General features: G+C 39.2%; 1 protein-coding gene across 1 annotated transcript in view; it reads right to left on the reverse strand.

Moving 5' to 3' along the window:
* Window positions 1-23,530, reverse strand: part of cftr (CF transmembrane conductance regulator) — a 62,419-nt gene that overhangs the window by 19,079 nt on the left and 19,810 nt on the right. Inside the window, exons 8-13 of the mRNA XM_034208417.1 lie at window positions 20,920-21,166; window positions 19,773-19,865; window positions 16,115-16,291; window positions 9,601-9,792; window positions 4,863-4,957; window positions 192-278 (exon numbers count right to left, since the gene is read on the reverse strand). Of these exons, the coding sequence (XP_034064308.1) occupies window positions 192-278; window positions 4,863-4,957; window positions 9,601-9,792; window positions 16,115-16,291; window positions 19,773-19,865; window positions 20,920-21,166 (891 nt within the window). The remainder of the gene's footprint in view (window positions 1-191; window positions 279-4,862; window positions 4,958-9,600; window positions 9,793-16,114; window positions 16,292-19,772; window positions 19,866-20,919; window positions 21,167-23,530) is intronic.

Below are 23,530 nucleotides of genomic sequence, written 5' to 3' on the forward strand. Positions count from 1 at the left end.
TCATCCAGCAATGATCTCTGCATGCTTCCCTCCTCTGAAGGATGCCAAAGTCCACACATCATCAAAGCATAATTCCCTTTCTGCTCGCCTCCCGTTTCCTGAGAGGGTTTCAGTGTGTCTGAGACAACAACAGATAACCTTGACCTTGAAGCTCCTCCACATGAAAGCCTCTCTGTTGGGATCGTACTCACTTCTCAAAGATCTCTTTCTCCGTCACCAGGTCCAGGTGTGTGAAGGGTGCGTCCAGCAGGTAGAGGTCTGCATCCTTATACACCGCCCTGAGGAACACATACAGGTGAGTCTGTAGTGAGGCGAGGGAAGTGTGTTTGGAGAGCACATTTCAACACAAGGCAATTCAAAGTGCTTCACAAGATATGTTGCAATAGAAACACATACAACATGAAACAAGCTAAATATAGAATAAGAAAGGTATAAAATACAAGATAAATAAATAAAATGTCTATATATAATACAATAGCAGAACAAAAAGGACATATCCTGCTGATGTTCAGGTGTATATCAGTATGTAGTGTCTCTACTTTAAAGAGTCCTCTCCTGCTGATGTTCAGGTGTATATCAGTATGTAGTGTCTCTACTTTAAAGAGTCCTTTCCTGCTGATGTTCAGGTGTATATCAGTATGTAGTGTCTCTACTTTAAAGAGTCCTCTCCTGCTGATGTTCAGGTGTATATCAGTATGTAGTGTCTCTACTTTAAAGAGTCCTCTCCTGCTGATGTCCAGGTGTATATCAGTATGTAGTGTCTCTACTTTAAAGAGTCCTCTCCTGCTGATGTCCAGGTGTATATCAGTATGTAGTGTCTCTACTTTAAAGAGTCCTCTCCTGCTGATGTTCAGGTGTATATCAGTATGTAGTGTCTCTACTTTAAAGAGTCCTCTCCTGCTGATGTTCAGGTGTATATCAGTATGTAGTGTCTCTACTTTAAAGAGTCCTCTCCTGCTGATGTTCAGGTGTATATCAGTATGTAGTGTCTCTACTTTAAAGAGTCCTCTCCTGCTGATGTTCAGGTGTATATCAGTATTAAGTATCTCTACTTTAAAGAGTCCTCTCCTGCTGATGTTCAGGTGTATATCAGTATGTAGTGTCTCTACTTTAAAGAGTCCTCTCCTGCTGATGTTCAGGTGTATATCAGTAGTGTCTCTACTTTAAAGAGTCCTCTCCTGCTGGTGTTCAGGTGTATATCAGTATTAAATGTCTCTACTTTAAAGAGTCCTCTCCTGCTGATGTTCAGGTGTATATCAGTATGTAGTGTCTCTACTTTAAAGAGTCCTCTCCTGCTGATGTTCAGGTGTATATCAGTATGTAGTGTCTCTACTTTAAAGAGTCCTCTCCTGCTGATGTTCAGGTGTATATCAGTATGTAGTGTCTCTACTTTAAAGAGTCCTCTCCTGCTGATGTTCAGGTGTATATCAGTATGTAGTGTCTCTACTTTAAAGAGTCCTCTCCTGCTGATGTTCAGGTGTATATCAGTATGTAGTGTCTCTACTTTAAAGAGTCCTCTCCTGCTGATGTTCAGGTGTATATCAGTATGTAGTGTCTCTACTTTAAAGAGTCCTCTCCTGCTGATGGTCAGGTGTATATCAGTAGTGTCTCTACTTTAAAGAGTCCTCTCCTGCTGATGTTCAGGTGTATATCAGTATGTAGTGTATCTACTTTAAAGAGTCCTCTCCTGCTGATGTTCAGGTGTATATCAGTATGTAGTGTCTCTACTTTAAAGAGTCCTCTCCTGCTGATGTTCAGGTGTATATCAGTAGTGTCTCTACTTTAAAGAGTCCTCTCCTGCTGATGTTCAGGTGTATATCAGTATGTAGTGTATCTACTTTAAAGAGTCCTCTCCTGCTGATGTTCAGGTGTATATCAGTATGTAGTGTCTCTACTTTAAAGAGTCCTCTCCTGCTGATGTTCAGGTGTATATCAGTATGTAGTGTCTCTACTTTAAAGAGTCCTCTCCTGCTGATGGTCAGGTGTATATCAGTAGTGTCTCTACTTTAGAGTCCTCTCCTGCTGATGTTCAAGTGTATATCAGTATTAAGTGTCTCTACTTTAAAGAGTCCTCTCCTGCTGATGTTCAGGTGTATATCAGTATGTAGTGTCTCTACTTTAAAGAGTCCTCTCCTGCTGATGTTCAGGTGTATATCAGTATGTAGTGTCTCTACTTTAAAGAGTCCTCTCCTGCTGATGTTCAGGTGTATATCAGTATGTAGTGTCTCTACTTTAAAGAGTCCTCTCCTGCTGATGTTCAGGTGTATATCAGTATGTAGTGTCTCTACTTTAAAGAGTCCTCTCCTGCTGATGTTCAGGTGTATATCAGTATGTAGTGTCTCTACATTAAAGAGTCCTCTCCTGCTGATGTTCAGGTGTATATCAGTATGTAGTGTCTCTACTTTAAAGAGTCCTCTCCTGCTGATGTTCAGGTGTATATCAGTATGTAGTGTCTCTACTTTAAAGAGTCCTCTCCTGCTGATGTTCAGGTGTATATCAGTATTAAGTGTCTCTACTTTAAAGAGTCCTCTCCTGCTGATGTTCAGGTGTATATCAGTATGTAGTGTCTCTACTTTAAAGAGTCCTCTCCTGCTGATGTTCAGGTGTATATCAGTATGTAGTGTCTCTACTTTAAAGAGTCCTCTCCTGCTGATGTTCAGGTGTATATCAGTATGTAGTGTCTCTACTTTAAAGAGTCCTCTCCTGCTGATGTTCAGGTGTATATCAGTATGTAGTGTCTCTACATGTCTTCATGCTTTAATGTTCAAAAAGCTCTTTCTTGTTCTCCTACTGCCTGTGCTGCAGCACCTCTTTTCACCCTCTGTCTTAAACCAGAGCCCAGTCTGCTCTGAATGGTTAGCTGGCCTGCTCTGTTGTGATTGGTCGACCGCTTAGAGATGTCCCGCCCCTTAGCCTATCACGTCCATGAGTCTAATGGAGGCGTTTGACGCAGAGGGGAAGGGATTTTTAGCCTTTGCAGACCATTTACATGCACTAAAAACCATATAACACACTACAGGACAGAGAAAAACGCATAATAGGGTCCTTTAAGAAATGGATCAGAGGGCTCTATCCACCACTGGGAAAACTCTATGCCAGATTGGTGTAAATGAAGAAGTTGCAACTGATGCATGCAAGACACTTAACCAATAAATAATGCATTGAGATATGAGAGTGTCTGATTTAATGGAGTAATAAAAGGCTTAGGAAGCACTCGTCATTGAAACCTGACACCATAAACCACAACAGTTAGTGCAGACAGACACACACAGATAAGAGTGATAGATGATGCTTATCAGCTCCAGCAGATTCTGATTATTTACAACAGAGGCTCCATTCTTTACACCGATGGGAACAAAAACTGTAACCTGAAACATTGCCAAGGACATTAAATCCTCCACACTTGTAAATGTTATTAAGCAGACGTTTTTATTGGCTTACAAGGAATGGAGCCTCTTACCTTGGAAGTGCCAGTAATGATGTTTATTGCGTTGAAATTGATGGTTTTAATGTATTTATTGGGTACCTATAATGTTTATGCAGACCTCTGACGGGGATAGAAGTTTCTGAGGTGAACGTGTGTTGGTTTTTAAAAAGGAACAAATGACGTTTTTTAAGTCCATGAGGAGCTCTCTTTTTGATCCATGCAACAGATTTTAGTAAACAAATTGATTATCTCTTTGAAAACAAGCCACAGAAATATCTCACTGCTTGCTATATTTGTCTTTTCACCAATTAGGGGTATGACTAAATAAAAATTTGTTTTTGTTGATTGCAAACCAACAAAACATTAAAGGTTGGGGAAAGAAATGGCTGTCATTATGACTAATTAGCGGATGATGTCTGTGCTAATGGATACAGAAATAATAGTGATTGAAAGACATGATGTAGTATTTCAAAAGGTTTGGTCCTTAAACCCGGAAATGACTCAGCATTTTGTCTAAATGTCAATGTTTTTGGTAAGCTGCCTTAAAATAATGTCTTAAAGCTGAAGAGATGTTCATGTTTTGTTCTACGACATAAAATACGGCAGTAAATACCCCACTGGTGAATTTAAAAACAGCGGTTGCTAACAAGTGTCTAAATGAGACGACTAAACGTCAACACCCCCAACATTAGCCGCCTTTAGCTTAGCGGTGGTGACGTGAAGTCATGTGACCGTGCTGTAGTTCCTTTATAGCCCAACATTAGCCGCCTTTAGCTTAGCGGTGGTGACGTGAAGTCATGTGACCGTGCTGTAGTTCCTTTATAGCCCAACATTAGCCACCTTTAGCTTAGCGGTGGTGACGTGAAGTCATGTGACCGTGCTGTAGTTCCTTTATAGCCCAACATTATCCGCCTTTAGCTTAGCGGTGGCGACGTGAAGTCATGTGACCGTGCTGTAGTTCCTTTATAGCCCAACATTATCCTCCTTTAGCTTAGCGGTGGTGACGTGAAGTCATGTGACCGTGCTGTAGTTCCTTTATAGCCCAACATTAGCCGCCTTTAGCTTAGCGGTGGTGAAGTGAAGTCATGTGACCGTGCTGTAGTTCCTTTATAGCCCAACATTAGCCACCTTTAGCTTAGCGGTGGTGACGTGAAGTCATGTGACCGTGCTGTAGTTCCTTTATAGCCCAACATTAGCCACCTTTAGCTTAGCGGTGGTGACGTGAAGTCATGTGACCGTGCTGTAGTTCCTTTATAGCCCAACATTAGCGACGATATGTGAAGATTATCCTAATACATAATCTCTGCGCCACTTTTTGAACTAGCAGGGTTCCTGCTGTTCTGAACTCATATCCTCATGGTTTGGTATCTTGAAACGTAATGTAATATAAAATAGGGGGTGAATAAGATAGAATATCAGGTGTGACAGGAAGTACCTGGCCAGGCCGAGGCGAGCCCTCTGACCCCCGCTGAGCGTCACCCCTCCCTCCACCAGGAGCGTCTTGTCTTTCTCCGGCAGCAAGGCAAAGTCCTGGAGCGGAAATAAAAGAGGTCAAAGGGTCAAACAAAAAACATGCAGGATCACCGTTTATACAACAGCAAGAGGAACGGTGTGATATCAGAGAGCTTGGCAGAAAGGCAAAACACATTCATGTCAAAATATCTCACTTCCACCTCTTCCATATCAGCCTCTACTTTCTTTACTATCCTTGTGAATTAATTCCTGTCATGTTATTTCTCAATTATTCTCTAAATGGTGATCAAAAAACCTTGATCACTTGAGCACTGAAGTATTTCAATTAAATGCCTAAAATATGAATAAACAAGGTGGGAAATGGAGCCATGGAGTCTATATTTACTAATTTATTTACATAACGGATGTATTTCTCAATTAAATGAAAATCTGCCCCTAAAATATATATATATATTTAATTACTTTTAATGTTTCAAGTCCTTGAAAATAATTGTAATATCTGTAAGTGATCCTAATTGAGTATTTTTTCACTTATTCCCATTCATTCGCAGTGTATTCATCCAAGTGTATTGCAATTAAACCCACAAAGTATTTACAGTAACACAATTCTTTTTTTGGGGGAAATTGTATCTAGTTCTGTGTGTATGACGTTTACCTGCTCATTAAAGCCATTCATGTTCATTTGATCAGAGTTTTATTGTCAAAGCACAACAAAAAGCACACATCACAGATGGGACGAACACATGAAGGATGTCACAAGCCAACACATACGCTGGTTATTGAAAGTGAAACTACACGCCCACACCAGTAAGGATGAAGTGACAGCACAGGCTTATCATCGTTAAAACAAACCTACCTTTTTAAGGCAGCTTCCGCCGTCCTGACGGCAGCGCGTAGGGGATCAAGTTAACAGGGTGTTTAACAGCTTGTAAAGTAAGGCAGCGCAGTAAAAACATGTGTTGTGTGTCTCAGTGTGAACAAAAAGGCTGGAGAGGAGTTTACAGAGGAGAGGACCACCCACCACAGTCTGTCTGCTGCTGAAGGGCAACAATGGGAGGAATTACAGTCACAAGACCCCTAAAACGCATCGTCTGTCTGCTACACAAGACCCCTAAATGCATCGTCTGTCTAGTACACAAGGTCCCTAAACGCATCGTCTGTCTGCTACACAAGACCCCTTAACGCATCGTCTGCCTGCTACACAAGACCCCTTAACGCATCGTCTGTCTGCTACACAAGACCCCTTAACGCATCGTCTGTCTGCTGCACAAGACCCCTAAACGCATCGTCTGTCTGCTGCACAAGACGACACAAGACCCCTAAACGCATCGTCTGTCTGCTGCACAAGACCCCTTAACGCATCGTCTGTCTGCTGCACAAGACGACACAAGACCCCTTAACGCATCGTCTGTCTGCTGCACAAGACCCCTAAACGCATCGTCTGTCTGCTGCACAAGACGACACAAGACCCCTTAACGCATCGTCTGTCTGCTGCACAAGACCCCTTAACGCATCGTCTGTCTGCTGCACAAGACCCCTAAACGCATCGTCTGTCTGCTACACAAGACCCCTTAACGCATCGTCTGTCTGCTGCACAAGACCCCTAAACGCATCGTCTGTCTGCTGCACAAGACGACACAAGACCCCTTAACGCATCGTCTGTCTGCTACACAAGACCCCTAAACGCATCGTCTGTCTGCTACACAAGACCCCTTAACGCATCGTCTGTCTGCTACACAAGACCCCTAAACGCATCGTCTGTCTGCTACACAAGACCCCTTAACGCATCGTCTGTCTGCTACACAAGACCCCTTAACGCATCGTCTGTCTGCTGCACAAGACCCCTAAACGCATCGTCTGTCTGCTACACAAGACCCCTTAACGCATCGTCTGTCTGCTGCACAAGACGACACAAGACCCCTAAACGCATCGTCTGTCTGCTGCACAAGACCCCTAAACGCATCGTCTCTCAGGGTCGCTGTGAGACTGACCGTTGAGCGACCCGACCAAGCAAGGAGGCAGAGAGTTAAAATATAACCCGGTGTGGGCATTTATTACTCCTTGTGGTACATGACACAGCCTCAATCTTACTGTCTCATGTGAACACAGTGACCAGCAGCAAGGATCTCACACACACTCCACTGACAGGGAAAACAGAGCCTAAATACACACACACTAATCAGGCCAATAAGACACAGGTGGGGGGGAGGAGACAACACAGGCCACCAGGTGACCACCAGGTGACCACAATCACCAGTAACAGACAAGACGGGAGGGGAACACTTTCAAACTAGACCACATGTGCAATATTACAAGGCTACCTTCGTCACAGTCGTCTTGGGGAATTTTCCCCCTTCAAACTTCCTCTATTTTAGCTTTTTATTTATATATTACGTGACATAAAATGCAGAATTTCTCAAAAAAATATGAATTGTTATTTTCTATTTTATTTCATTTGGATGTGGACATTTACTTTCGATGTTTATTTTCCATTTGATTTCATTTTGTATTCATGTGCAAGGCCTTGTCTACATGTTGCTGTGACAAAACGAAATCCCACATTGGTATCAATAAAGTATATCTAATCTGATCTAACCACACAAAACACAGTTGTAAAATTGAGAATATGTGTACTTTTTAACTCGTTAGGATTGATCTAATTAGAGATATACAAATATAAGATCACTCTGGTTTAAAGATGTACCTTCTTTAATGCTATACTACTACAAGATATGCAAAACATGGCACTTTAATTAACAATCACTCCTAACTGAAACTGAGTATCAACCAAAACACAGCTTCTTGTTAGCGGCTTTTTTAATTAAACTTTGAAGGAAATGTCTCCAATGTTCAGCCTAACACTCACAAACAAAGCACTTCCTGTCATTTCCATACAGTATACCGACACCTCAAAGACACCATACGGTACATCGAGGCGTGGATGTGGCATGCCAGCTTTGTTTGCAGTGACAACATGTTTTGTTTTTGTTAGAAACACTGAAACACAGGAGATTAGGCGTGGTAGTAAACACCATCACGCTCCAACCCTCTGCTGGATTTAAAATATCAACACTCAAAAAAATGTCACTGATGTATCAACATACACTTTATGTAAGTGTTCGTTTACATTGGTTTAAAAAAATGAGATTATGGATTTTTTTTTTTTACTTTGGATACATGCCACTATCCATTACTGTATATATTCAATGTAGTAATTAACTGTATTTTTGTTCCTTTTAATACCCACGTTCGTATCATAAATCACATTAAAATCACCTTCTTAACATAATATTTATGTGTAGAAATGTACGTTATAATTTGTTGTTGTTTGTGTCTGTTTACACATTGTACTCAATTTATTTAATTATGAAAAAGTAAAGTATAAGCAGTATAAGAAACCATTTGAAAAATAGAGCGGCAATGATAATTGGATTTATCTAAAAGTCGTTTGTCAGTAAACAAATCTATTAAATATTAGTAAAGGTATTTTTTTCTGCAAACATGGCATAAAATGCTTAATTTAGCCTAAAAAATAGGAAGACTTTCTGCTTTTCTTCGTGTTATTTCATATAAAACTGAATATTGTAAAACAAGACATTTCAGACAACCCCATAGATTTTTTAGAAAAAACTAGATTTTCTGCTATTTTTTTACATTTTAAAGACCATACGATTGAATAAGGAAAATAATCAATAATGTTATAAATCGATGGTAAAGATGTATTCAAATCCCTTTTAGGATCTTTCACCATGGTAAGCACGGTTAAGAGTCATATGTTCCTGCTTAACTATATAACACATATTTGACACCAGCCGACAGATCTGATGTTTTCTGCTGTGTGTTGAAAACGTCTCATATTCCATCCCAGAGACACAATGTGAGATTTCCATGGCAACAGAGGAGACATTATTCTGCTGAGGGGCCCGTCACTCAACACTGAGGCTTATGAGAGCGAGAGTGTGTGTGTGTGTGTGTGTGTGTGTGTGTGTGTGTGTGTGTGTGTGTGTGTGTGTGTGTGTGTGTGTGTGTGTGTGTGTGTGTGTGTGTGTGTGTGTGTGTGTGTGGGTGTGTGTGTGTGTGTGTGTGTGTGTGTGTGTGTGTGTGTGTGTGTGTGTGTGTGTGTGTGAGAGAGAGAGAGAGAGAGAGGGACATAAAGGGTGTAAATGTCGACGGGGGGGAAACCTGAAACTACTTGATGCCAGAAAAAGGAAAAGAAAGCAGAGAGCATCAGACTTGAGGAGCAAAAACACATTTGCTGGAGAGAAATCTGCACCTAAAAATATAATATTTGTAACTATAAAGTCATATTTAGTCAGCGTTTGACTGTAACTAAGTATATATACTCAAGTATCGTACTCAAGTACAGTTTTAAGGTACTTTACTTCAGTATTTCAATTCTCTGCCACTTTATAAAACTAAGATTTAGTAGATTTTGTGTTTTGAGATGTTTGAGGACATGGTCGTCTGACTGAAAACAGGCTGCAGATAATGTACCACCTTGAAAATCTTGGCAAAAATCCTCTTGCTACGACAGAATCTATGTTATGTCTTTTGGTGATTTTAGAATAAACGAAATAAAACATTATAAAAAGATAATCTGTTTAGTGTGTGCATGAGCAACAACAACCACCAGGGTTGATCACACCTCCTACATCTGCAAAAACATATGAGATAAAAGAAGAATGATATTTTGAAAGTACCTCCTCCAGCTGGCACGCCTTGATGACGGAGGTGTAGCGGTACTCGTCGTATGTCAGCCCGAACAGGATGTTGTCTCTGATCGTCCCCGGCACGATCCAGGCGGTCTGAGGCGAGAAGGAGACCCGTCCGCTGTGTCGGATTTTACCCTCCGACGGCACCAGCTCCCCGAGGATCAGCATGAGCAGGGAGCTCTGCAGGAAGCAGGAAGTCACATTTTGATAATAATAATACACTTTATTTATATAGCCCCTTTCATGCTTGACGCAGCCCAAAGTGCTTTACAGAGTATGACAAACAAATCACAATAACAAATTAGGAACAATAATATATGTTAAAACAACAGAGATGGCAAAAGTACACACATCCTTTACTCAAGTAGAAGTACAGATACTCGTGTTCAAAAATACGAAGTACTGACTAAACTTCTTTACTCAAGTAGAAGTAAAGAGGCTTTGAAATGTACTTAAGTCAAAAGTACCCATAACTAGCAGCTGTTTTAAAGAGTACCTGACCTCCCTTTATATTAATAGAACAATAATGTCATTGTTAGCTAATGAATGTTTCCATGCTGAACAACGGCAACATGACAACGTTTCCATTGGTCCCTCTTCTTTAGAGAAGACCAGGAAATGATGGATACACGGATCGTGTTCAAATCAATAGGCACGCAATGACTCTAAAGAATAATGATCACGCACCAAACACACATTCAGACTAAAGGAACCAGCTGTTTGGGAAATGAGAGAAGTAGAAAGTACAGGTATTTGAGTTCAACATGTAAGAAGTAGAAAGTACAGGTATTTGAGTTCAACATGTAAGAAGTAGAAAGTACAGGTATTTGAGTTCAACATGTAAGAAGTAGAAAGTACAGGTATTTGGGTTCAAAATGTAAGAAGTAGAAAGTACAGGTATTTGTGTTCAACATGTAAGAAGTAGAAAGTACAGGTATTTGTGTTCAACATGTAAGAAGTAGAAAGTACAGGTATTTGTGTTCAACATGTAAGAATAGTATTGTTCAAATGTAAGTAGAAAGTACAGGTATTTGTGTTCAACATGTAAGAAGTAGAAAGTACAGGTATTTGTGTTCAAAATGTAAGAAGTAGAAAGTACAGGTATTAGTGTTCAACATGTAAGAAGTAGAAAGTACAGGTATTTGTGTTCAACATGTAAGAAGTAGAAAGTACAGGTATTTGAGTTCAACATGTAAGAAGTAGAAAGTACAGGTATTTGTGTTCAACATGTAAGAAGTAGAAAGTACAGGTATTTGTGTTCAACATGTAAGAAGTAGAAAGTACAGGTATTTGTGTTCAACATGTAAGAAGTAGAAAGTACAGGTATTTGTGTTCAACATGTAAGAAGTAGAAAGTACAGGTATTTGTGTTCAACATGTAAGAAGTAGAAAGTACAGGTGTTTGTGTTCAACATGTAAGAAGTAGAAAGTACAGGTATTTGAGTTCAACATGTAAGAAGTAGAAAGTACAGGTATTTGTGTTCAACATGTAAGAAGTAGAAAGTAAAGGTATTTGGGTTCAACATGTAAGAAGTAGAAAGTACAGGTATTTGTGTTCAACATGTAAGAAGTAGAAAGTACAGGTGTTTGTGTTCAACATGTAAGAAGTAGAAAGTACAGGTATTTGAGTTCAACATGTAAGAAGTAGAAAGTACAGGTATTTGAGTTCAACATGTAAGAAGTAGAAAGTACAGGTTATTTGTGTTCAACATGTAAGAAGTAGAAAGTACAGGTATTTGTGTTCAACATGTAAGAAGTAGAAAGTACAGGTATTTGTGTTCAACATGTAAGAAGTAGAAAGTACAGGTAGTTGTGTTCAACATGTAAGAAGTAGAAAGTACAGGTATTTGTGTTCAACATGTAAGAAGTAGAAAGTACAGGTATTTGTGTTCAACATGTGAGAAGTAGAAAGTACAGGTATTTGTGTTCAACATGTGAGAAGTAGAAAGTACAGGTATTTGAGTTCAACATGTAAGAAGTAGAAAGTTCAGGTATTAGTGTTCAACATGTAAGAAGTAGAAAGTACAGGTGTTTGGGTTCAACATGTAAGAAGTAGAAAGTACAGGTATTTGTGTTCAACATGTAAGAAGTAGAAAGTACAGGTATTTGGGTTCAACATGTAAGAAGTAGAAAGTACAGGTATTTGTGTTCAACATGTAAGAAGTAGAAAGTACAGGTATTTGGGTTCAACATGTAAGAAGTAGAAAGTACAGGTATTTGTGTTCAACATGTAAGAAGTAAAAAGTACAGGTATTTGGGTTCAACATGTAAGAAGTAGAAAGTACAGGTATTTGAGTTCAACATGTGAGAAGTAGAAAGTACAGGTATTTGTGTTCAACATGTAAGAAGTAGAAAGTACAGGTATTTGGGTTCAAAATGTAAGAAGTAGAAAGTACAGGTATTTGAGTTCAACATGTAAGAAGTAGAAAGTACAGGTATTTGAGTTCAACATGTAAGAAGTAGAAAGTACAGGTGTTTGTGTTCAACATGTAAGAAGTAGAAAGTACAGGTATTTGAGTTCAACATGTGAGAAGTAGAAAGTACAGGTATTTGTGTTCAACATGTAAGAAGTAGAAAGTACAAGTATTTGAGTTCAACATGTAAGAAGTAGAAAGTACAGGTATTTGTGTTCAACATGTAAGAAGTAGAAAGTACAGGTATTTGTGTTCAACATGTAAGAAGTAGAAAGTACAGGTATTTGAGTTCAACATGTAAGAAGTAGAAAGTACAGGTATTTGAGTTCAACATGTAAGAAGTAGAAAGTACAGGTATTTGTGTTCAACATGTAAGAAGTAGAAAGTACAGGTATTTGTGTTCAACATGTAAGAAGTAGAAAGTACAGGTATTTGTGTTCAACATGTAAGAAGTAGAAAGTACAGGTATTTGTGTTCAACATGTAAGAAGTAGAAAGTAAAGGTATTTGGGTTTAACATGTAAGAAGTAGAAAGTACAGGTATTTGTGTTCAACATGTAAGAAGTAGAAAGTACAGGTGTTTGTGTTCAACATGTAAGAAGTAGAAAGTACAGGTATTTGAGTTCAACATGTAAGAAGTAGAAAGTACAGGTATTTGTGTTCAACATGTAAGAAGTAGAAAGTAAAGGTATTTGGGTTCAACATGTAAGAAGTAGAAAGTACAGGTATTTGTGTTCAACATGTGAGAAGTAGAAAGTACAGGTAGTTGTGTTCAACATGTAAGAAGTAGAAAGTACAGGTATTTGTGTTCAACATGTAAGAAGTAGAAAGTACAGGTAGTTGTGTTCAACATGTAAGAAGTAGAAAGTACAGGTATTTGTGTTCAACATGTGAGAAGTAGAAAGTACAGGTAGTTGTGTTCAACATGTAAGAAGTAGAAAGTACAGGTATTTGTGTTCAACATGTGAGAAGTAGAAAGTACAGGTATTTGTGTTCAACATGTAAGAAGTAGAAAGTACAGGTAGTTGTGTTCAACATGTGAGAAGTAGAAAGTACAGGTGTTTGGGTTAAACATGTAAGAAGTAGAAAGTACAGGTGTTTGGGTTCAACATGTAAGAAGTAGAAAGTACAGGTATTTGAGTTCAACATGTAAGAAGTAGAAAGTACAGGTATTTGAGTTCAACATGTAAGAAGTAGAAAGTACAGGTATTTGAGTTCAACATGTAAGAAGTAGAAAGTACAGGTATTTGAGTTCAACATGTAAGAAGTAGAAAGTACAGGTATTTGTGTTCAACATGTAAGAAGTAGAAAGTACAGGTATTTGGGTTCAACATGTAAGAAGTAGAAAGTACAGGTATTTGTGTTCAACATGTAAGAAGTAGAAAGTACAGGTATTTGGGTTCAACATGTAAGAAGTAGAAAGTACAGGTATTTGGGTTCAACATGTAAGAAGTAGAAAGTACAGGTATTTGGGTTCAACATGTAAGAAGTAAAAGTTGTCAGAAAAATAAGTAGTGGAGTAAAGTACTGATACCAGAACGATGTACTTAAGTACAGTAACGAAGTATTTGTACTCCACTACTTCCCACCTCTGTAAAACAATAAAACATGAACAGTAATACTACTAAAAATGATAAGCCAAATTCAAAAGATAGGTCTTTAATTGTCTGTCTTCCAATGGAGGTTGCCGTTCTAAGATGAAATGGGAGACCGTTCCACAGTTTTGGGCCATAAAAGCAGAAAGCAGCCTCCCCAGTTTTCTTGTAATGCACTCTAGGTTAGGGCTGAACGATTAATCGATTGTGTTCTTCTTGTGTGTCAGTCATCCACACCAATCAGAAGTGCTGTGCTCCACATGTACCAGCCATTGTTAACCAATCAGAAGAGGCCCATGATAGAAGGTGAGAGACAGATTGATCCAATCACCTGCCAAGTATTTTTGAAATACTTTTCCAAATGGCTTCCAATGGAGCTTTCCTAGATGCTTTGGTGAAACCATCTGACTCAGGTTAGTAATGATCCATCACATGTTTCTATTACAGGGTGAATCTTAAACTGAAGCTTGACTTTAAAGCAACCCAACGGAAGTTTCATGTAACTTTAGTTATTTCACTCGTAGCTCGGGCTGCGGGGTGCTAGAGACGGGAGAACGTTGATACGACCTTCCTAGCCGGAGATATGGCTGCATTTTACAATAAACTTCCGTTGGGTCACTTAAAAACAAATATCGCAAATCGAATCGCAATATCTGTCAGAAAAATCGCAATTAGATTTTTTCCCCAAATCGTGCAGCCCTACTCTAGGTACTTTTAAAAGTGAACCATTGGAGGATCTAAGTGTCCTTGCTGGTTGATGAAATGAGAGACAGTCACTTAATTATGTTGGTGCACGGTTATGTAAAGCCTTGTTAATCATTCAAAGCACTTCTGAAGGACACCAGCAACCAGTGCAGTGATTCCAGCACAGGCGAAATGTGGTCTCTTTGATATACTACATTTATTGTATAATGTGTTTTTATTAAAGGACAGATACAATCATGCAATGTTACAATTGAAGCAGTGCTTTTTTTCATCTATTTTGTATTGATTTACCCTTCAGAAGTAACTCTAGAGCAACAGAATATAGGCCCTTTGTATTCATTTCTAGAATTCCTGATAAGCTTCCAAAAACAAAACCCCAGAAGCCTTTTAATCTGAGACAAAAAGAGAACATATAAGCTAGGTTTGCAGCGGTGTTGATGCAGCGGTCGAATCTATTGACAACATTTGGGTAAATCTTAACACGATATACTACATTTGGAAAGTTAAGTATTAAAACAATGCTCTACTTTAATACAAGCTGCAATTAAGTGGTGCAGTGATGATGTTTTAACGAAAAGCCAATGGGGTTTTTGGATTTTTAAATATTGCAAAAACCACCATTATGATACTTACACGTTTTGTTCAGCAGGATCATCTCCACATATTACCACCACTTAATGATTATTAAAAAGCTAATGTTGGACTATAAAGGAACTACAGCACGGTCACATGACTTCACGTCAGCACTGCTAAGCTAAAGGTGGCTAATGTTGGGCTATAAATGAACTACAGCACGGTCACATGACTTCACGTCAGCACTGCTAAGCTAAGGGTGGCTAATGTTGGGCTATAAAGGAACTACAGCACGGTCACATGACTTCACGTCAGCACTGCTAAGCTAAAGGTGGCTAATGTTGGGCTATAAAGGAACTACAGCATGGTCACATGACTTCACGTCAGCACTGCTAAGCTAAGGGTGGCTAATGTTGGGCTATAAAGGAACTACAGCATGGTCACATGACTTCACGTCAGCACTGCTAAGCTAATTGTGGCTAATGTTGGGCTATAAAGGAACTACAGCACGGTCACATGACTTCACGTCAGCACTGCTAAGCTAAGGGTGGCTAATGTTGGGCTATAAAGGAACTACAGCATGGTCACATGACTTCACGTCAGCACTGCTAAGCTAATTGTGGCTAATGTTGGGCTATAAAGGAACTACAGCACGGTAACATGACTTCACGTCAGCACTGCTAAGCTAAAGGAGGCTAATGTTGGGCTATAAAGGAACTACAGCATGGTCACATGACTTCACGTCACCACCGCTAAGCTAAGGGTGGCTAATGTTGGGCTATAAACTAACTACAGCACGGTCACATGACTTCACGTCAGCACTGCTAAGCTAAGGGTGGCTAATGTTGGGCGTGATGACGTTTAGTCCTTTCATTTAGCCACTGTTAGCATCCGCCATTTTTAAATCCACCAGTTGGGTATTTACTGATGTATTTTAAGTCAAAACGTGAACCTCTCTTTAGCTTGTTTTAACCACAGACCTTATTTTATTCATCTAACAAACTGATTGAAAAAACCATTGACTTTGAGACAAAAGAAACCAGAAGTGTTAATGCTGACTAATTTCCTGGTTTTAGGACTCATTCCTGCACAAATCTATGATCAGCATGTTGTGTTGGTTGAGTATAACTTTACCAAACATTAGATGGATTTAGAATTATTTGAGATTTAGCGTATAATCTCTACAAACACTCTCACACTGAGATGTTCTGACCTACCTTCCCTGAGCCCGTGGATCCGGCCACTGCCAGCATCTTTCCTTTCTCCAGGTACAGGCTGATGTTCTTCAGGACAGGTGTGACGTAGAGGTTGGTGAAGAAGATGCCGGCGTCTCCGTTCAGATGTCCGTTAGCTTTGTTCTCCTGCTTGATCTTCTCAAACAACTCACCAATGCCCTGCAGAAGAATTCAAAATGAGAGTCTTATCCGTTTTCAATGGACTGAACCAACACCAGAGATAGTAGAAACATACTGAAGAATCATTTAAAATTACCCAGTTTGTGGAGTTTGAAACATATGTGGACTAAAATGTGTGCGCTTGAAATAGTATTAATATAAACCAGATAAGAGCTGCGACTGCAAGTAACAGTTTCCGTTTAAAAATGCTATCCTACCTTCTTAAAAGGACAAGACAATTTATTGTAAGGTCAATTAAAAACCCAAATATGTTCATTGTATTAAGATAACACTGAGAAAAAGTATGAATTCTCCGTATTTGAGAGCCTGAAAAGAGCAGTTTCCGCCATTAGTGACTGATAAATGACTTAAATGATTAAAAGATTATCAAAAAGTTACAATCAGGGAGGCTGTGGCTCAGTGGATAGTGTGATGGACTTCGAATCAGGGGGTACCAAGTTCGAGTATCACTGCAGTCAGCATGTCGTTGTGTCCCTGGGACACTTCACCCCAAATTGCTCCTGTGGGGATTGTCCACAGTACTGAATGTATGTAAGTCGCTTTGGATAAAAGCGTCTAACAAATGACATGTAATGTAATTATTTGTTTTTGTCAATTGGATTAAGCAATCAGTTGTCCTTGTTGTTGTTGCAGTTCGAACTCACAAGACGAGGAAGAAGGGGCAAATCAAGAGGAAAACAAAGATGAACAAGAACAAGAGAACATAGTTTACTAATCCTGTACCATACTACGCTTAATTATAACTCATTAGGTATGTGTACATGTAAGTGGACATGATTTGTGCTTTTGTTTCGTTTTTGTCGTGCTTCAGTGCTGACTGACTTTCAGAATCAAACTGCTGTGAGAAACAGGAGATTCTCCAAAGACAGTTCAAGCCTCACAATGGCCTGATCTCTCCTCATCCGTCAGCGCCTCTGCACACATTAACGAATGACACATCAATGTTAGAAGAAAAGGAGGAACTGTTCTTGAGTTTAATCATTGACCCCCCCGCTGCTTTTTTATGGGTCACTGTTCCTCTAATGCTGCGACTCGTTGCTGGTTTGTTTACGTTGGGCCTGTGCGATTCTCATTGTAATGAGCTGACGTATATGCTATGCTGTCAGCTGTAAAGAAAGGCAACACCCCTCCCATTCATGGGAGAATGGCACATTCCAGGAAGAGGAGAAGGCAAGAGGAGAATCTGGGAATTAGACGGTGAACACAACGGTGAAATCTCACAGCGTTCCCAGCAAAAGGCAAAGTTTGGTGACGACACCGGGGTAATTAATTATGCAAAGTGACGGGGAAAAAGAAACCTCAGTTTGTTTTCCCACGGGGTCCGGTGGTCAATGAATCAAACCTGTTGACTGCCTCTGTCCATACTGTAGATAAGATATACTACCCATGGTGAGGAGTTAACTACACCTGTATAGGGCATGGTGCGTTCAGGGTGTGGGAGATTTAGCTTCTCTCTTACAGTAAATGTGCTCAAATTTGACTGATTCTAGATTTCTGGGGCAAATATAAATACTAATATTGACATCAGATAGTTTCAGGGTTCATACACTTCTTCACCAATGACTTCTCCAGGACCTTTACCTAATTTTCCATGACCAAAAAAATTACTCTTTCTCAGCGGTGCCACTGAAAATAGTTTATTTGAACATGGAACAGGAAAATAAGGTCTGAAACATGTTGTGCTTATCTAAAACAAATCAAATAGGCTTACTAGCTTCTACACGCTAAAGCAACTAAAATCTCTCGCCAGCAAAATACCTCGACAGTTAAATGCCATTTTACGTTTCAATACTATACAGTATTTATTATCATTATAGTATTACTATTTCCGCGATTAGATAAAATATCAATTATATTTGATGCAACTTTAGTTCAATTTCCATGACTTTTCCAAAACTTTGGGAAAAATATTGTTTTCCAAAACTTTTCCAGGGCCTGGAATTAGCATTTTGAATTTCCATGACTTTTCCAGGTTTTTAATGACCACAAGAACCCTGTAGTTTATCAGTTGATGGGCCTATATTTCTTCCCTAAAACGTATACTATAAGCGCTTTGAGCACCAGGAAAAGCGCTATACAAATAGCATGTATTATTATTATAAACAAACATATCCAGCCAGTCTAGTCAGATGGACGAACTGCAGTATGTAATACCAACACTTTACCATTAATGTCTAACTTTTCCTTTTCCTTTCTGCATTTCTTGTAACTTATTGGATGAAATATGTCAATGTATGAAATCTAAAAAGGGGCTGCACGATTTAGAAATCTAATTATCATTAAACATTGGCGTGAAAGAATCCAAGCAGCTTTTTATTTTCTATTACCTTTTTTTGAGGGATTATTGAGATGTTATAATAATAATTCATTTATTTTATATAGGCACCTTTCAAGGCTCTCAAGGTCGCCGTATAAAAAACAAGATACACAATACATAACACCAGCATAAGAGACATAAACAAGACAATGCAGTCATCCAGAAAGTCTGAAGTGATTTGAGAACATTCAGGTTAGGTCATTTTGTTTCGCCTTATGTTGAAGACAAGCTCTAAATTCATACTTTTCGGAGCCAAATCAAGACCTACATTTTAATTTGGCTTTTAATTTAATTATATTTATTCTTATGTCTTATTTTATAGACTTATGTTGGTTTAACTAGTTTAATTCATCAAAAAGCTATGTGTTTATTACCTGGGAAGGGGGAAGGGGTGTTGTTTTTATTTTTGGTTTGAGAAGCAATAGGCGCTTTCACACCGGAGTACTTTCGTGGGAGAAAAAGGTTCCCATTTCTGATTGGCTGGGCGGATTGCAAACCACGCCCCGTAAAACTCCCAAATGTTTTGTGAAGCCGCCGTTGTATTTGCTGGCATTAGCATTATTAGCATTAGCATTAGCCCAGCGCACAAACGGAGAGAGACTAACTTATGGCAACACAAAAAAAAACATGGGAGCGGTGGAGATGAGGAGGTGTCGGCGTTCTGGCGATTTACTCAGAAGTAGTAAATCGTAGTAGTCCCCAACTCCGGGGACTTCCTGCCGGGGACTTCCGGTGGCAGTATACGCTGTGAAGTTGTTTGCGGCCTGCCAGTAAACCCAAAGCAGAAGAAGACGAAGTGACGTCAGCGGCTTCATTTGCCTAATCCTCCCTCAGGGACTTATTCCGGTGTGAACGCGATCTGTACTTAGTTCATGAGAACTAAAGAGTTCTGATGAACTAAGTACGGCAAAGTATTTGGTGTAAAAGCGCCTATATATAACGTTTTTTTGGTGCACTTAGGAGGATGAGTTCAGGAGGCAAATAGCTGCTCTATAGTCTTGGGGACACTTATTCTCCATAAGTGTCCCCAAGACTATAGGGCTATAGGGTGTTATCCTTTGATATACCGTTGTAAGTGAAATAGTCAAGTGAGAGACATTTTGTCGCAGTACCACATGGAGAATTGACAGAAATAGAACAAACCTCGTCCCAGGATGCAGAAACGTTGACCAGCTCCAGCTCGGTGGTGGTCAGGTTGTACTCAATCGCTCGGTATTCCTCCTTCATCAGGAATTCCTGGAGAGTAACATCAGCATTATATGTTGCCATCAGGGCGTATATATGCTCTACCGGCTCTTAAGACAAATCACTTTTCAAAATCATTATTTAGAAAGTTGTTGATTGATTGATTGATTATATATATAGTGTTGGGAAAATTCTGAATGTCCTCTTCCAATATGAGAGTAACATGATAACAAAGGTATCCCAACTGTAGCTGTGAACATGACAGGATGTGTGATTACCTAGAAGAGCATCAGGACTGTTTGAGGCAGATGATAGCTATGTGATTAACATGATGATTCAGCCTCTGTGGAGATAGACATCAAGCATGCTCATTTCTGACGTGGAGCTAATCTGAAGTAAACATTGAAGACTGCTTTCTATTCCTCCATCTTGTGACTGTGTAACTCCCTCTCTTGGATATCAGCATGTGAAGGACACTGTTCAGGAACTAGTTGATGCTCTGTATGTGATGACTCCTTCCATTCTGGAGAGGATCACAGATACGTGGATCCTGATTTGAAGCTCAAGCCGCTGACGAGTGATATTTAAAAATGTTAAGCATTCAGAAAAAGAATTTTTAGATTTTGAGAAAAAGTGAGAATTTTTAGAAAAAGTTAGAAATTTGAGAAAAAGTAAGAAAATTGAGAAATAGTGAGAATTTTGAGAAAAAGATAGAATTGTGAGAAAAAGTCAGAATTGTGACAAAAAAAAATCAACATTTTGAGAAAAAGTCAGATTTTTTTGATTTTGAGAAAAAGTCAACATTTTTTGATTTTCAGAAAATCCAACATTTTGAGAAAAAAACTGTATGATAACCTAGAATAACTGGTATTCCTCCATCTTGTGACTGTGTAACTCCCTCTCTTGGATATCAGCATGTGAAGGACACTGTTCAGGAACTAGCTGATGCTCTGTATGTGATGACTCCTTCCATTCTGGAGAGGATCACAGATACGTGGATCCTGATTTGAAGCTCAAGCCGGGGACCAGTGAGATTTTTCTAACATACAGTATATATTCACCTTTAACACGTCTACTCCCTCCTCCCCTGTCTCTCTGGACTCACCTCGATCTTCTTGACCAGCGCCAGCGTGTCGTACCACATCTGGATGGACCCGGGCAGCTGGCGGGTCAGAGTCATCCTCAGCACCATGCAGTAGGAGGCGGTGGTGAAGATGCGGCGCAGGATGATGCCTTTACTGAGCGCGTGCGGCACGACGGCCGACACGATGACCAGGATGGCGGAGAAGAAGTAGGAGGCGCTGTAGAAGTACCGCAGAGACCCGATCTTCCTCGTCAGCGTCATCTCGTCCCTGAGGAGGAAGAGGGATGGAAGAAAAGACGGGATGAGATAATTTCTGTCCTTAAATATCATAAGTAAATATGATAATAAGCTTTATTGCTGATATGAAGTTATTTAACATGTGACATCTGTCATTAAGATATTTATCATTACTGTTAAACCACTGCAAATATTGTAATATACACAATTGTATATATTTCTATGTTGTTATATATTGTACAATAAGACACTGTTTACTTCAAATTCTTATTCTCATATTTGTATTCATCTTTTTGGCACATTTTTACATTTACGTTTGAATGACTATTTAAATTCCATTTTGTTTTATAATGACCATTTTTTATTTGACTACTTTAATACACATTTATTTATTTTATATATATTTAAATTTCTTATGTGTGTATAAATACTTAACTATATTAAATGTTTCGATTTTTTTCAACAATTGTACTTTATCTTCCCTGTGTTAAAGGGGACCTATCGTGCAAAATGCACTTTCTAATGTCTTTTATACATCAACATGTGTCCCGGTGTGTCAGGGAACTCACGCAGCGTCAGGAAATAAAACCCTGTCTCTTTTCCTCCGTACCCAAATCTCTAAAAACGGGGAACAACGGAGCTGATCCAGATTTGCGTCCGATATGACGTAATATCTGAAGTGTGGACCCACGGCCCAATCAGAAACGTTGCTATCAGAAACAATGCCCGACTGTTTTGGACGTAATATGGTCGGTGTTTACATTAGCATCGCTAACACTCAGAGCTAACCTGTACTGGAGAGCATGTGTGTGAAGAAGCAGGAAGTAAAAAGGAACTCACCTTGTGGTATAACCGGCAAGAGAGAAAGCCTTTGAGCTCCAGACTGTTTCAGAGAGAATCCTTGATAATCCATGATATGGCGTTTCATCACCGCAGTATTGAAACGCATTCGATCAAGGATGTAGAATACCTTGGTTGAAGGATATTCTACCCAGAGACCCAGAACAAGATCTGATTGGTTGCAAAACCACTGAAATGCGTAGTGCATGGTCCGAGAAGGACAAACAAATCAACGTAACACTGTAATATTACAGATCAACAACACGGATACGATTCTCATTTATTCATTTTATTACATTTTATTTATATAATTAAATCGATTTTTTGTTTGTTTTATCTGAGTGTTTTATCTGAGTGTTCCAGGGTCTGAATACCTTGAAGGCCCTGACGGTTCACCACTGAATTACGCATTCTCAATCTGAATGTAATTTGTATTAAAAAAATACCATTGTTTTTAATATAACATTTTGGATTCCAGCCACATCGCACACGCTTAACAGTTCCAGTGAACGTCTGGTGTTTTCAGAGAACGACCAGCATTGAGGCGCGTTCACAGCATGTCACTTTTTTATGATGCTATTATCGAGTCCGTGTGAAGTCCTGGTGGCTCAGTGTTAGCTCTTCAGTTATCAAACATGTTTCTGCACCACGACAGCAAAACTCTGTCCTCTGCGTTTAGTGTTCTCAAATAAAGTGACCCTGATTCTGGATCTGAAGCCAGCGAGGTTCTGAGGATTAGCCACATGTTTTAAAGTGTTTTAGGCATATATTATGGGTCTCAGATATATACAAATATATAAAAACATGTCTATGATGTGTTTTGCTCAACAGATGATGCATTTTAGAAATCCCTCAAACCCCTCTATTCCAGCCCTGTTAGAGAAACGCTGATTTTGGGTCCTTAACACACACACAAAAAAGAGGAGGCGGAGCTAATGCCTGATCAGAATTCTACCGGAGATAAAGTTACATTCTGCTGTGATAAAACGCCATCCTGTTCTAAACCACATCAAGGGTTATTTCTGAAACAGTATGGAGCTCAAATGCTTTCTCTCTCTCTCAGGTTTATCACAAGGTGAGTTCTTTTTTTATTTCCTGCTTTTTAAAAACACATGTGCTCTCCAGTACAGGTTAGCTCTGAGTGTTAGCGAGGCTTGCTAATGTAAACAAAGACGAGATTACGTCCAAAACACATCAGGCATTGTTTCTGATAGCAACTCTCTGTGGGTTCACCATCCGAAATTACGTCATATTGGCATTAAATCTGTATTCCAGTTTTTAAAATATTTGGGTACGGAGGAAAAGAGAGAGGGTTTTATTTTCTGACGCTGCGTGAGTTCCCCGACACACAAAGTGCATTTTGCATGATAGGTCCCCTTTAACATCTCTCTTTATTAAGTTAAATTAATTACAGTATATGTTCATAAACATCTGTATCATCAACATATATATAGTATAAGGGTGCATTATTAATACATATTGTATAGTTATCATATTTTGGAATTATATTTTGAGAGAAAGTCATAATTTTAAGAAAAAGTCATAATTTTGAGAT

The sequence above is a fragment of the Gymnodraco acuticeps genome, unplaced genomic scaffold (assembly GCF_902827175.1).
Source record: "Gymnodraco acuticeps unplaced genomic scaffold, fGymAcu1.1, whole genome shotgun sequence".
NCBI classification, from domain to species: domain Eukaryota; kingdom Metazoa; phylum Chordata; class Actinopteri; order Perciformes; family Bathydraconidae; genus Gymnodraco; species Gymnodraco acuticeps.